General features: G+C 27.7%; 2 protein-coding genes across 3 annotated transcripts; both read right to left on the bottom strand.

Annotated features, from left to right (window-relative positions):
* Positions 1 to 451: 451 nt before the first annotated feature.
* LOC145195045 (armadillo repeat-containing protein 10-like) lies at positions 452 to 4,763 on the bottom strand. Of its 2 annotated transcripts, XM_090070989.1 has the most exons (7): positions 4,542 to 4,755; positions 4,052 to 4,161; positions 3,769 to 3,903; positions 2,350 to 2,538; positions 1,367 to 1,444; positions 1,145 to 1,288; positions 453 to 667 (listed from the first exon to the last, which is right to left on the bottom strand). In XM_090070989.1, exons 1-7 carry the CDS (start codon positions 4,672 to 4,674, stop codon positions 497 to 499), a joined length of 960 nt encoding a protein of 319 aa, XP_089927115.1. In that variant the 5' UTR covers positions 4,675 to 4,755; the 3' UTR covers positions 453 to 496. The 2 variants fall into 2 exon arrangements, with proteins under 2 accessions (XP_089927116.1, XP_089927115.1); XM_090070990.1 differs by lacking the exon at positions 2,350 to 2,538 and having other exon boundaries at positions 452 to 667; positions 4,542 to 4,763.
* A 662-nt stretch (positions 4,764 to 5,425) lies between these two features.
* LOC149880170 (transmembrane protein 243-like) lies at positions 5,426 to 8,542 on the bottom strand. The gene is made up of 6 exons (XM_090070503.1): positions 8,421 to 8,542; positions 8,197 to 8,255; positions 7,861 to 8,120; positions 7,076 to 7,126; positions 6,378 to 6,470; positions 5,426 to 6,024 (listed from the first exon to the last, which is right to left on the bottom strand). Exons 3-6 carry the CDS (start codon positions 7,939 to 7,941, stop codon positions 5,908 to 5,910), a joined length of 342 nt encoding a protein of 113 aa, XP_089926629.1. The 5' UTR covers positions 7,942 to 8,120; positions 8,197 to 8,255; positions 8,421 to 8,542; the 3' UTR covers positions 5,426 to 5,907.
* Between the last annotated feature and the right edge of the window lie 7,599 nt (positions 8,543 to 16,141).

The following is a 16,141-nucleotide window of genomic DNA, read 5'->3' on the forward strand; positions in this document are numbered from 1 at the left end:
CCTTTAAAAAACCGTTTGGTTTTGTTTTGCTAAAACCTAAGTTCCTAATCACGTTAATTAAAACCTGCATTAATGAAGCTACACATTTGCGCACAAAGACTTTTATCTTTCAGAATTTTTCTTTTACATTTCCTTGACATTAACAATAAAATTCTCTCGTATATAAGATAACATTAACTTATAAATTTTTTTCTAAAAGCGGAAAATTGAACGCTAAAAAAAACAAGTGAACTTTTTATAAGTCTAGAAACTTAGTTTTATATTATATATTACATTATATATAATATGTAATATAAAATAATATAAATAACAATATAATATAGTATAATATAATACATATGTATGCGTGTGTATGTGTACAATATATACATATATATATATATATATATATATATATATATATATATATATATATATATATATATATATATATATATATATATATATATATATATATATATATATATATATATATATATATGATTTGTCATAACTTTTATATTTTCAATACTTCAAGTATATCGATATCGTCTATAGAAGAATTGTGATTATCGGCACACGTAGGTTCTCTCAAAGATATTAGCGAACGAGCTGCTTGCACGCGAATATCTTCGTTTGTGTGCAAAGTTAACTTTATAAGATTTTGGCGCAAACGTTCACTTACGAACTAAAAGAAATACATTCGGTAGTCGTTACTTTAAAAAACAGCATTTTTCAACACATAGAACAAGCGCTAGTGGGCAAAAACATTTATTGCATCGTAAAAAAACAAAAATTAAAAAATTTGGGTAGAAACTATAACTATAATTTGGGTATAAACTATAGATGCAATAAATGCTACGGAAATTTCTAGATATTTTTCTGCTTTTTTCCGCTTAACTGCAAAAAACAAACCATTACATAGCTCAATTATAAATTATGATATAATACAGCAGAAAAAGGATCCAAAACAAAAATTTTAGGATCCTTTTTAAAATTAATTGAGCTCTGTAAAAGAATCGATAAATGTTTGGTAGACGAAAAATTTATTTTAATAAATCTCGAAAAGTTTTTTAAAAGAACATTTAGCTGCTGTCAAAAAATGAAAATTTTTCAGGTCAGGAAAATGATATCAAAAAACATACACACACAAAAAAAAAACCACCTCTGGTGAAGATATGCAAGGTTGCTTCCCGTATTGCCACCTGCGATGAAGAGCAGAAAGCACATTTGCGCAACAGTGTACAGCTCTAAGAAGACATCTTTCATCTTCATCAGGACGTACAAATTTCTCGACTGATCCAAGCAGCTGCAATATGTGTTTAAACATTTTAGAAATATTTTCAAAAAAAAAAAAAAAAATTAAATCCGTTTATAAAGAAGAAACCTGAACATCAACTTCTAACATGTTCTCACACATTTTGCTGTTGGTCGATAAATTTACCAAAACACGTAATATTTGAACCTAAAACAATAATTAGCTTTATATGTGATCTTTATACAGGGCGTACTAAAACAATAATTAGCTTTATATGTGATCTTTAAACAGGGCGTACTAAAATAACAGGCCTCTTTACCATGCAATGTTTTAGTAAAAAGTCCATCTAGAAAAATCCACTTAAAAAAAGACAGATCACAAGATTCCATATCATCAAGTTGAAGATTTACATTTGAAGTTTTTTTTTAATAAATTATTACATACATCTTTACTTAATAGATCAATTATTATTTCAATTGGCATGGTGGATGTGGTGGAGTGGTGGAGTGGTGCTATTATCATTTGTTAACTTGCACTAAAATCATATTTAATATTCATATTTAATAAATTCATATCTTTTTTCTCATTTGTTCAATTTTTTGATATGTTTATATTTGTAGTTTCTGTTGCTGACCATTTCTGCTTTATAAAAAAAAACTTTGAGTTGATAAAAGTGTCAAAAACAGCAGTGATGTTAAATAAAAATCCTCTTTATTAAGACCATGAAGTAATATTTTGTGTAATAAGCTTCCTCTTTATAAGACCATGAAGCAATATTTAGTATGAACTGCTCTTTCACTGAGTTTTATATTTTTTTCTCTTTTTTTTCAAACTTCTTATTTAATCAGGTTTTACTTTTTGAGGACTCAAAAACTTTAACAGAGATCTAAACTTGGAAAAAAATTTGAATTTGGTTTTTTGGAGAGAATCAAAATAAAAAACATTTTGAAAATTATCTACAAGTCAAGTCAGTCTCTGCATTTTCTTAATGATTGTAAGTTAAGAAGGCCTGTTATTTACTATGCCCTATCTTTAAACAATTATCTTTAAATATAATGTAGCAATTAAACAGTAAGGGTTTTTTAAAGTATATATAGATATAAAATTTTTACCTTGATTTGTAAAATCTTACACTTTTGTAAAACCTCACCCAAAGTATTAATGTGAACGATGATCACATCATGACTCTCATCTAACGTAGTTAAGTTGGTGAGGGCATTGAGAACTGCAATGTGCAATGTAACATTTTCACTGGTCATTTTTGCACTTTTTAAGATATTTACTAACGTAGGAATATACTCCTTTAAAATAAAGAGGAAGTCATCTGCAGGTTTGTAAAATCTGCTTTACTTATCATAAAGGTTTTACTGCGTTATTTTTTTTACTAAAATACAGCATTATCTATTCATAAACCCTTTGAACTCCTAATTTTTTTTTTAATTACCTAAAAGACAAAACTTGATAAAATATATGTATTTTGCTTATTCTGAATATTCAGAATGAGATATATTAAGTATTTAAAAAAAAAAAATTCATTTGATAATTTAAATTTTTTTAAAAAATTGTGTTACTAAAATGTTGAGTCTAACTCGACATAGGAGTTGGTGTAAGAAATATGTTGAGCCACACTCAACAAAGTGTGGCATTTTGTGTGCGACATAAAAACTCAGAGTGGAAAGGGTTAAATTATTTAAAACAAAATCAAAAATTTTCCATTGACACAAATCAAAAATTTTCCATTGACACAAATGACAATCAAAAAATAAATTATATAAAACATTCAAATGCAAACCTCATTAAAACAGAATATTTATTGCAGATGCATTACTTTTAGAAAATATTTTGTTAAAACCTTCTTTTGGCATACTTTTCTTTAACCACTTAATGCACACATTAATTCCGAGTTTATGGTAAAAAAATGATCCATTTTTTTATTTCATAAATCAATTATGCATCTAAAATATTTTTTAAAAAAATGATTTTAAGGGCCGTAATAAGCCTATTTTTTTGTGACAGGGGCGTATTTAAAAAAATAAAATTTTTTTAAAGTATTTTTTTTACTAAAATAAATATATAATTCCAAAAATTTGGTGATATTATGTTAGCTTACTTTATATCTCTGATGATAAAGTTTTAAAATTTAGTTCAAAAGTAATTTGTGCACCGGCCTGTAATATGAATTGTAAACACTACACATGTAACACAAGAAACATTTATTACCTAACAGAAACAAAAATAGGCTGAAGTACAGCTACATCTAAAACTCAACATAAATCGTCCCTTATCATTTGTGATAAGGACAAAAAATTAGTAATTCTAATTCTTAGAAAAAAAATAACATAAATTTGTCATCAATTGGTGATAAACATACATAAAATTTTTGAAAAACGCAGCACTATGGTCAAACATGAGACATGGGATAATGTTTAAGTGGTTAAGCAGTATTTACATTTTATATACCTACTAAATTTTCTATTTTTTAAAAATTTTATTAAAATAATTTTTCACTTTAACACAATCTAAAAACCAACCTTCAAAATGCTTTGGTTTCTTTCATTACTAGAAAGATTGCTGATAAGAAGAGCAGAAGCCTGTTTTACATCTTGATCAGGATAATGCAACATATTAGCTATTTTATGAAGATATGATAAATCATGGATTCTAACCTGTAATAATAACATCTACATAATTCTTTTGTGAATTAACATAATTACATTTTTATGCATTCAACTACAAAAACAATATGGAGGTAGAAACAACAGAAAAAAATACATAATAAAAATAAAAAGCAAAAAGCCCATAAAACATTTTTACTTGGATTTGAGTGAAAGAACTCAACTCAATAAGTTTATTTAAAACAATGAGTATGCAGTCTTTCTCTGTTTCACTGCAATCAAGCGTTTGAAGTAATTCAAATAGTTCATCTGAAAGCAAAATCAATCTACCAATATGTGACAAATACAAATTTAATATCTCAAGTATCTTAAGTAATACATCAAAGTATCTTAACATTCTTAAGTATCTCAAGACACATTTTTTAACCATGATCTGGAAACTAAAGTAAATCTTTAAAGGGATTTCTTGAATTTTCTTTAATACAAAATTTAAGGAAATGCACATAGCTACTTTAATCACTCAAAATAAAATTTTATCACTCAATTTGAGGATATTTTTAATCACTGTTTTTGAGGATATTGATATGAAGTAAAATACTTCATATCAATATCCTCAATAACAATAAGATAATAAACTTAAAAATAATATTTTTTAGTCAACTTCATTTTAAATTCCATGTAAAAAATACCTTTCCTTCCAGCTTTTTGTTGCTTTTTGTTAGTTAAATAGCGACTGACAAAGCCATAAACAATGTAGGTAGTAAATGCTAGTGACCCAACAACAAACAAAGATTTAACTTGATAAAATTTAAAGTTTATCATACCTCCATTAACATTGTTTAACAGAAATTTACTAAAAAAAGATCATCAGGAACAACAATAAAAAAACTGTGCAAAGAAAACATACAGAGCAAAAAAAAAAAAAAAAAAAAAAACTAAAAAGAACACATGGTAAATTTTATCTAGCAATGATAAAAACAGCAGATTATTCTGTGAAATAAATATATCAAAATTTTGCCAACAATGGTGCCTTGTTTATATTCTCTCATATTTTAGACATAAACTAGCATCCAACTTCACTTTCAATTTATTGTATAAATTTACTTCACTATTTATCTAGGAATGAACATAATTAACTTGCAAAAACATTAAAGTCCATAACTGATCTTCTTTGAATGGAGAAAAAAAAGGGAATAAGCAAAAGAAATTCCTAATAATTTTTATTATAAACATTTAAAAACAATTTAAAATTTTGAATTCCGAATAATTTTATTATAAACATTTAAAAACAATTTAAAATTTTGAATTCCTAATAATTTTATTATAAACATTTAAAAACAATTTAAAATTTTGAATTCTTGCTAAGAATTCAAAAAAAATATTACTTTCACTTTTTGAATTCTTAATTGTTAAATATTTTTTTGAATACTTAAATATGAAATATTATCTTAAATTATTTATAAAACATTATTAGGGGGAAAAAATAAAAATTACCAAGGTTTTCATTTTGCACAAAACTTGATTGTTCAACAGGACTTAAAGTTTGATATAAAATTTTTTACAATTAAAAATATTTTTTTTTGCATTTTTTCTAGAGTTACATTATATAGCATAAAAAATAGATATTATAAATTATAATAATGATGATAAAAAAAAGTCATAACTTATAAAACTTAACTAAACTTCAATAATGTACAAGAAATGTTACACCTTTATTTGCAGAGCTAATATAAAACTACAGCTAATCTCATAAAATCTCATAATATCCTAAAGTTGAAAAGAAAAGAGTAAACAACAAAAAATCAAACATGTTTTTTTACAATCGCAAAACTTTCTTAAAGCATAAAAGAGTTATACAAATACAGAACTGTGAGTGTAAAGATAACAATGATTGGCATGTAGCATTGTTTGTGGTGTATTAATTACATACATCAATCTAACAATAATTAGTCACTTATTTCCACAAGCATTCCAAAATATATCAATCTAACAATAATTAGTCACTTATTTCCTCAAGCATTCCAAAATATACCAGAAAAAAAATGAGACATAAAATCACTTTTTGAAGAAAGTCACAAAAGCTATAATGCAAAAAAGCAAAGTGACAAGGGAATTATAATAAATTAACTTTCTAAACTTAGGATCAAGATCACCTTGACGATACCAATATATCTATAAAAAAAAAAAAGAACAAAATAGTATTTTTTAAAAAAAAAAAACTATGCAAGAGCAGGCTGTTATAAACTTAAAAGACTTCAGAAAAAAAAATTTGGATAGATTAGTTTAAGATAAACCCTTGTGAGATGTATTGAGTAGTGGTAGTGATTAAGGATAGAATAGCTTAGGGCTTGAGTTACAATTGGAAGTAACATGCTGGTGAAAATGATGATAATAAACTTATTACACATAAGGACATTCATCAATGCCCTTTTGACAAACTACATAATGTATATATCAAATGTGAATATGCAAGTGTATATTTAGGTAATAACTTAGTAAAAAATGCTAAAACAATTTTTACTTACAAGGAAAATATTTGAAATACAATTCATGACAATTGCTCCAGAAAACACAATATTAAGAGCCACCAAGTGAACAAAAGCACTTATTACTGTTGCCTAGCAATAGAATTAATTATAAAAATTTACCATACTAAAATATCTTGTGTATATAAAAAATATATCGCTAATATAAATTTTCATTTTACAAAGCTTAATTGAGTTATGGGACAAACCTTTTAGTAAATAATTCAAAAATCAAAAATTGTAAGTAGAATAAAACTATAAGAACTAAAGAAGTTGGAATTAACAACTTCAGTTCTCTAATTACAAGTATTTTAACTTTAAAAAAATGAATTCAAGTCAAAATTAAATCATTTTAATAAAACAATTTTTGAAATGTTTAACTTTAAAATGTAACAACTTTAGAATGCAATAGCTAGTAACAACTTTAGAATGAATACTGGTAATGGAAAATTAAAAAATTTTTTTTTTCAAAAATAAAGTTTTCATCTTTTTTTTTTTTGAGAAATAAAATGTTCATCATTTTTAAGCTCTACTAAGATTTTTCTATTGATAAAGCTTTAAAAATACAACACTTAAAAATGATTTTATTTTTTCAACATTTTCACTTTAAGTACCTAAACTTACAGGGACCTCCTAAAACTTTGGCAGTAAAAGAATGAAACTCATAATAGGTAAATGATTTTTAAAGAAAGACTTACAACTACAGCAATAATTGTGGCAGCTCCCAAGACATAATTGATATACCTATCCTATAGAAAAAAAAAACATATCACATTTAATCACATATTTAATTTTGTTAAGATAGTGTGAGTGTAAAGGTAAAAATAGTTGTACAGATAATCATGACATATATTCTTTTTATACTGAAATTCAAATTCCCACATGAATGACCAGGTTGTTTATGTATGCTTACTTTTTACAGTATTTTCAATTCATTCTAAATTGTTATCTAAAAATGACTTTTTCTCAGCTACTTAAAAACTAATAGAATCATTTTTCTGTACAGCCTATAAATTGTATAAGTTTGGGAATCTTCTTTCACAAATTCTATGTTTTTATAAAAACTGTTGACTGCTTTTAGACAAAAAACTTTAACTTCATTTCTCTCTTTTTTGGCAACAAAAAAAAAAAAAAAAAAGTCTTTTAAAACAAAATTTTTCTCTATTAATCATTTGCAATTGATTTTCTATTTAAAAACATTTGGTGAAGCAGTTTTTGTTTTTTACTCAAAATTTTAAACTTTTTACTAAAAACTTTTTAATGCATTATTTGATGACTTTTGCTTAGCATCTGTGGTAGATGGGGAACTATTGATGTTTATCTTTTTCTTAATTATTCTCAGGTTCATATTTTCATACATTTGTAATAAAAAGTGTTTCTTTTAAAAAAAACACTTATGTTACTTTTAAAGCACCAAACATTATGTTTAATTAGTAATACTAGGCTATGAATAATTATGAAAATTTTTTTTCTAAGTACTTACTTTTTTATTAGATTCCCCAAAAAGTGGCCGATCCATGCCACCATATGACTGATGATATGATTGCTGTTGATATGAATCCATGGTCAAAGTTTTCAAAAAATATCTACATTAGCTACAGTATGTCAACAAAGTCGTCAATATATGCAATAATTGCTCTTCACCTTTAAATTTATCTTTTCCCCTTCTTCTTTATTGCTAACCAAGTTTTTATTATTGTTCATATGCCAGAAAATTATTAAACCATAACAAAATTTGTCTTTCTAAAATAAAATGCATCATGCATATGTAAAAATCTAGTAACAACGAGCACATTAGTGAAAGAAGTGTCTCACTTACAATGGTGATACCAAGCATTAAATGTTTGATCTTAGCGTATAGCAGAGGTGTCTCCTATACTATAGATACAAACTGTAATCAAAATTAAGTAGATAATATTAAACAATCGCATAACTATATTTTATGTTAAGACATGTATAAATTTAGTAACACGTTTAAATTTTTTATCTATATTAGATAAGAATATATTTTAAGTATATAGTTATTACAAGTATCTGCATTACCGACAATGGTTACAAGTATCTGTATTACCACCGAATTGTTTTCCAATAACTTAGGTGTATCGCAAAGTACTTTCGATTACTAAAATAGGAAACCGGAACACTACCTCGATTCTGAAACCTTGAGATTACAATCTACATTTAGTTAAAAATTAATCATAGATGCATGTTAGCTTTTACCCGTAAAAATATTTAACTGTTAAATATATTTTAACAAATTTTAACAAAAATTTTAAAAATTAAACAGTGGTAAATCTGTAGCGTCTTTCATTATAACAACATATTTTAGGGACAGATCTAAAGCTATACTCACGAATAACTATAATTTTGTGAGCTAACTTAGGTGCATCTCTTTGAGGTGTTTTTTAGAATATCTATTATCTTAAAAAGTTGCCGCAGTTCATCAAACAAATTTATTTATCTTTTTTTTAACATTTATTTATTATTGCAATAAAAATAGTTATAATGTAGGGCAAACTGATCAATTAGTGGCCGTAGCCTTTTTTGCAAAATTAATCCGGATTGCAGTTTATTTGCAACTAAAGCTTTTTTTGGCTTTCTATAACAAAACAGCAAGAACTGTAAGCTGAGCCACGGTACTAAATAGAAACCAATAACTTTACCTAAAATGCGGCGAAACATTTGAGAAAAAAAGTATCAGACTGGCTCTATATATTCTTAAAAACTCCACTTAAAGACTATCATTAAAGTCTATCCAAAACTATCATTTAGTGCCCATTGGCCAGGTTAACCAAAACTCCTCCCAAAAAAAGTAGTACTAGAAATATTTCTTGTTAATATCACTGACTCTAATAATATTTTTAAAAACAACTAGATAAACTTTTTCTACCTAGTATCTGAATAAATACTGACAAATCTCAGGAAGAGGGAGGGAGGGGGGGGCTGGTCATTTAACAACTTAATGTTTCACAAACTGAAACTTTACATAAATTTTATTACATAAACCATATTTTAACAATTAGAAGTTTTCTCCCTACCCTGTTGCTTAACCTCATTTCTTTTGTCTCTTGTTGGTTTAATATTTTCACTTTTGCGGTTTCAACTCTTTTCTCATTCTTTTTCTGATCATTCAACTTAGCTTGCACAGCTTCAGGAGAAGTAAGGACAAAGTACTTTTAAATAGATTATTTTTTAATTTTGATTTAACAACATGAAAATCAGGGTATGCTGTATCATTATCTGGTTGATCTAAATCTACATTTGATTCAGACAAGATATTGACAGTTTCAGTTACATAATCATCATTAACAAAAGTAGAGTTTGCATTAGACTGCATTTGTTTTTTAGCAATTTTATCTTCTGCTATTTCAGGTTGAGAATTTATTGTGCCATTTTGCTTGACAGAAAACTGAACTAAAGCAAATCTTATTGTCTAATAACTGGTGCACAAAGTAAAGTGAAAAAGATGAGTAAGCTTCATTTGGAATGGCATTAGATTACATGGATTTAAACCACAAACTCAAATACCAGATGTGAGCAGCTGTGATTGCTTGGTCCCAAGCTTTCTTGAATAATCCACAGAAGTTAGACTTGTTGACTGTAACTGAATATGAATTCATTAAATCCTGACAATTAGTATTGTAGTAGGTTTTCAAAAGACCAAATACAGTAGGGCCTAATTGCAGCAACCAGTGGAAACAATGTGAAGTTATCAATAATTACAAAGTCATTTACAAAGTCATTTAAAACAAATAATAGTTCAACAGAGTTGTGAGAATCAAGACCATCAACTATTATGTGCAGCCTGTTGCTACTACTGTTTGACAAAAAGGTATTTGTAAACAATAGATATCCTATTCCTTGTTTTGTCCACCAACAAAAGTAAAGTTTGTTTGTTTAACTAACACTTCATTTTGAAGAGCATCAAAAGTATTATAGAATTGAAATGAATTTACTGTTTTACCTTTTGGTATTAAGTATGGTGGTACAAAAAAAATAAACTGTTCATAAATGGTAATAACTATATCTAGATAATTGAAACAAAACTTTATAGCTTAAAATAAACTCTCTCTCTCTCTCTCTCTCTCTCTCTCTCTCTATATATATATATATATATATATATATATATATATATATATATATATATATATATATATATATATATATATATATATATATATATATATATATATATATATATATATATATATATATATAACTAACAATAGAAAAAAAAAGATTTTAAAAAATAGTTAACTTTACTTTATTGACCTCATTTGCAAATTATTTTCATAATAATATTTTTATTTAAAATATAACAATATTCAACTTAAAAATATATAAAAGAATAGTAACTGTAGCTTAAAAGATTCTTACAGCTAACATGGCTATTAATTGGTCAAATAGGTAGCCAGTAATTGGAAAAAGTGAGTTGTCCGATAGTCAACAATAGTTGTTAAGTGGTTACCAAAAAATAATTTAAAAGAAAAACACATTAAGTTACTTTTAAAACATATATGTTTATATCAATGTGCCTTAAAAAGTATATCATCAATAAAGTATTTCAAAATTGACTACTTTTTCTAAAAGATAATTAATTTCTTTAACATTCGGGAAAAATGTTTTCCTCCAACTTTAGCCAGAAATACTTATAGCATGGTTTTAAAAGTGCAAAAAGATGAAGAAAAACTTTAGACAACTGCTTTACAGCTTTAAAATATATAAGAAAAAGCATTACAAAAAGTGGCTCTATATAGGATCTGGCCATTAGTAAGTCAATTTTGCCCACATTTAAAATAATTTTTTTGGAGTTTTTCGCTCTGTTTCACTGTAGCTTTAATAAGCAAGCGGTTCTTTTTAACGGGAACAAAGTTAATATTGAGAATGAACTTGTCATTACAAACGTTTGTCATTTACCGTGATTAAAGTACCGCGATAAAAGTACCGCGATAAAAGTACCGTGATAAAAGTACCGGCTTTTTTTTTATTTTGAGTTTACTTGGAGTTCATTTTTATCAACTGACGATGCAGTTTGGGCCTGTCGCATATTTGAAAAAAAAGTTACGTTTTTACGTTAAGAAAGAAATTTAATTATGAAATACAAGATGAGAGCGGATATTTCAATATTTTCTACTGTATAATACTAAAAACTATGATTTTCTACGTTCTGTCGGCGCCCTCAATATTCGTACTAATGTGTAGTTAAATCTTTTATTACATTTCTGCCGCACATCTGTTCCGAAGCCAGCCTTTACATAGGTTGAGTTAAAGGGTGTTTGCGCTGCACAAACTCCATCTGTTAGCTCCCGAACTTTCGAAAACAAATTTTGCAATTAAATAATTTGAAAGATTGAAACCTCAATTGTAAAAGTTCTGAAAAAATGTCGGAATTTTTCGCAAAACATGAAATTGGATCCCAGTCTTAAATAATTTCTCTTTCGGAACCTTTTAAGAACACCTGCAATTTTCGGAACCTTTCTGAAACAGCGGCATTTTTCGGAGCAACATTTTTCCTACCATCACTTAAAATAGCAAAATTTAAAAAGTTATTTATTTGCAATAAAACAGTCTTCGAGGAAAGCAAGGATAACACTTGGCTTGTTTTGGTGACAAATCAATTTTAGTTCTTAAGCAACTTTTTTCCGAGGTATTACCTGGGTGGTTTTTCGGACTGTTAAAAAAAAATACACATCCAGTAGGAATAAAAGAAATCTTCAACCAGATAATTATTTAATTGCTTATTTGTCACTTCACCAATCAGAGGGCTTTTAAAATGAGACTAATTTAACAACTTTGATCAAACTTACACGACAATCATTAATCAATAACCAATTACTGCTAAATTAATTTTTAAATTTTGTGTTGGGAGTTTTAGTTTTGAAAACATTGTCATTACAGGGTGCGGCAGCGATTCGCGAGCTTTTTAGAGCATTTTTCAAAATAAACTTTTAAAGCACTAAAAAATTATTTTCATGGTATAATAATAAGAGAAAAGTTGAAGATAAATACTTTTCCCACCTTAACATTCAATTAAGTCTCCTTTTTTTTGATCACTGCCTCAAGCCTAGGACGGAAGAACTAGCAGGTGCTTATTATATAGTCCCTTGACATTGAGTTCTAAGCACGGGTAATTGATGACTTTAGTGACTTGACACTTGAGTGGGCCTTTTTGTAACCTTTACTCTCAACTATGCTCCACACACTGTAGTCAAGGGGATATAGGTCAGCGCTGGATGGTGGCCAAAAGTGTTTGGGCCAGAATTCTGGACCCATGACAAGGTGAATTGCCCTTTTGAAAGATGTAATTGTTTTTGGTTCTTCTTCAGCCATGGCACCACATAGCCCTTTAGTAAGTTAATATACACATCAGAGGTAACTTTTTCTTTCTCTTTGATGTAGACTGGTGGGCATTTCTCTCCATTAGAAGCGATGATTCCTAGCATCATGATGGACTGAGGGTGCTTGGTGTGACACACAGGTGGTGCTTTGTCACCCTTCTTTACAATGAATCTGTCATTACGCCTATTTATCACACAGTCAACACTAAAAAGTTTTTCATCCGGGGAAACTTTAACTGTTGACGAAGCATGATTTTTGAGCTAATTCAGAGGCTTCTTTGATCGTTCCAATCGTAAAGTTTTTAGTCTTTCTGTTAAAAGTTGACATGAAGGTCGGGCCACACTGACTTTTCCAAGTGTTTTTAGAGTTCTTCTGACTGTCCTTTCATCAATATTGAACAATTTTGCTGTCTTTCTGATGGATACAGTAGGATTCTTTTCAGCATGCTTTTTAAGCTTTTCTGTGAACTTTTTATCAACTTTTTTATTCACTGGAGATGGCATTTTGGCTCTTTCAGCACTGCCACGTTTTTTCACTTTGTAAAATGTAGTTTCAGATACTCCAGAAACACGAATCACTTCACGAGCAGACAAACCCGCGTGAATCAAATTTAAAACTTCGGTTCTTTTGGCTTCCATTGTAAAACTTTTAACTAAAATGTTTTCTATTCACAATTTTGTTAAAATCTAAGATGGTCATTGAACATTAATCAACAAAAACAAATTGCGGAAGTATTTTATTTACATCACAAAACCTAGCCAAAAATTAGTTCGCGAATCGCTGCCGCACCCTGTAGTACCTTCTGTTATTTGTGTTAATCCACTTTTTGTCATTTGTCCATCCACAATTATGATCTAAAATTTTTTCATCCACAATTATGATCTAAAAAAGGTATTTTGTTTTTACAAGTATATATTGCACACGAGAAGAGTTTCTTGAAGTTTTTAGTGAATTTAAAAACTGGAAACTTTGTTGCACTTTAACACAAAAGAAGTCAGGTACTACAACGACCAACAACCTTGGTGTCTATCTTTATACTCTTACAAATTTTCAAGTTAACTCTATTAAATTCACATGAATGAGGAAACCCTATCCAATTTGAAACTAATGTATATTCTCATATTTATCGGTATTGGTTCAGTGATTGATTAGTTTACGCAGCAAGCAGCACCCTTCCACACTTCACTTTCCTCCTTTAGCATTTTTCTGAGCTTCGAAGCTAAAATGCTTTTTTTTATATAAAAAATAGAAAATTGTAAGTTTGGAAAAATTTCTTGATAAATATCATATAACAAGTATCTTATAATAAATCTTACAATAATAAAATTATAACATACAAAGTTATTACATATTTTAACTTCGTAAAATAGAAAAGTCTTGGTTTCTTGATGACGTCTTTTCGTTAAATTACATTTCAACTGTTTTAAATTTGCATGTTAAATATTAAAAAAATATTAATCCATTCTAACAAAAGTTCAAATTAAATGACGTAAAGTTCCTCAAGATATATGGTAAAATATTTTAGTACCCACTCCCCCCAACCCTATTTTGCATTCTCTACTCTTAATGATTTAGTTTTTTTATAGTTTTATATTTTAAGAATAAAAGAGACTTCAAGAAAAACGTCTTTGAATTAAGATGCCAATAGTTCCGAAAAATATTCCAAAAATTCAATATTTCAAAAATAGGTTTATTGAAAATTCAAAAATCATAGATCGAAAATTCCAATAGTTATGTTAAGAAAAATCCAAAAGTCGAGCCGTAGACACGAAAGGAAAATCACTTTTAAAAATTTTAACGATAAAGTAGCTTTTAAATATTCCCGTATTAGTGCAACTGTTCTTTGTACTCAGCAATCCAAATTTGCTTTCAATAAAATTGCTTTGACTTTATCAAGTACTTTTTTCTTAAAAACTTCCTTGCAATAAAACTATCGAATTGTGATATAAAATCAATTTTAAAGTAATTCTTTAACAAGTTTGCAAATTTAGTTCCTACTCTTCTGATGAATCTCCATTTGATAATGTTATTTATACATTTTATAAATCAGCTTAATAAAAATATTAAGCTTTTCAAAATGTTGCTTGCATACAGAAAAAGAAATAACCCTGTAAGAAATGGAAAACCTTGCGCTCATAAATTCTTCAAAGATAAAGAAAGAGGAAGTCAAACCTTCAACTTTAGTTTTTTAAATTGCCAAATTGGCGTTAAGTTGTCTTGTTGTTCTTTGTGTATGTAACTTTTAACAGGTGATCGAGATGTTTTGGGACAAAGGTAAAATTTTTATTTTTACGTCACTGTTGGCTTTTTTTTTTTCCTAATTTTTTTTCAAGCATATACTGACATACAACGAACAAAACTATTTATTTACGAAATAGAAAATGCTTATTTATCTTCAACTTTTCTTCATTTTTGACAAACGCACTTTGTCAATTAGATAATATCCAATTCAATTTTTTCAATTGTGTATTAATTCAATTTATTTACTGCTCTTGATTCGTAGCTATCCAGCTTCCACTATACGTCATTTAAGCCCAAATTCCCAAAAAACTTCCCCTTGTTTGAGCTATTGAAGTATTTGGTGGATTATGTTTCGTCACAAATGATACATTTTGCTCATTCCTTCAACCTGTTGTATTTTGGTACTATGTGAGGTAGCTAGTTGCAAAGTAGCTAGATCAAGCCAAATGATGTAATATTGTCATTATGATGTCATGGATAAAACTAACTGATTGTGATAAACATGGTCTTTTCATTGTTCCAATAAATGACGCTGAAATGCCTTTTTTTTGCAGAGCGCCAACCAAATTAATATTATAGGATCAAAATTCTTTTTTTTTAATTTGTACTTAACATTTCATTGAGTATTTAGTTTGCCCAATTCGCTGGGTATCATTTTCTTAACTGGTCTTTACATAGTGCTCTACTTTTGAAAGGTATTGTTGATTGTGGATTATTCAACTTGAAATTGTTTTACATCGTCAGATTCTTTTATTCGTTAAAGTATAGCATAGATGCGTCGTGATCTATAAAGTATATTTAAGAATGAGATTTAAACTGGTTACAAATTTACATAAAAAAGCATCTTTGATTCAAGGTGAGCTTTTTTGACCAAAAGTTTTGTCCCAAAATTCTCGGACAACCAATTAATTAAACATATGAGATAATAATTTTAGATAAAAGTTTGGTAAAACCCCAACTAACTACGCCCAAGTTATGTTTCTAAATAATAATAATAAAAAAAAACCACTTGTCTACCATCTCGTATTAAACACGTATTTCTAACGCCCTTTGAGTAACTGGCCATACTGCTTTCTTTGGATTTCTTTTTTTAAAAAAAGCGATGAATAAATAAGCTACTGGATGCCTGATACTTTTAAAGTATTGATTGCTAAGTTTTAAAGCACGAAATATTCTGCATAATC

The sequence above is a fragment of the Hydra viridissima genome, unplaced genomic scaffold (genome assembly GCF_058129835.1).
Source record: "Hydra viridissima isolate aposymbiotic clone 2 unplaced genomic scaffold, HvirCarnegie_v1 scaffold_13, whole genome shotgun sequence".
Lineage (NCBI taxonomy): Eukaryota > Metazoa > Cnidaria > Hydrozoa > Anthoathecata > Hydridae > Hydra > Hydra viridissima.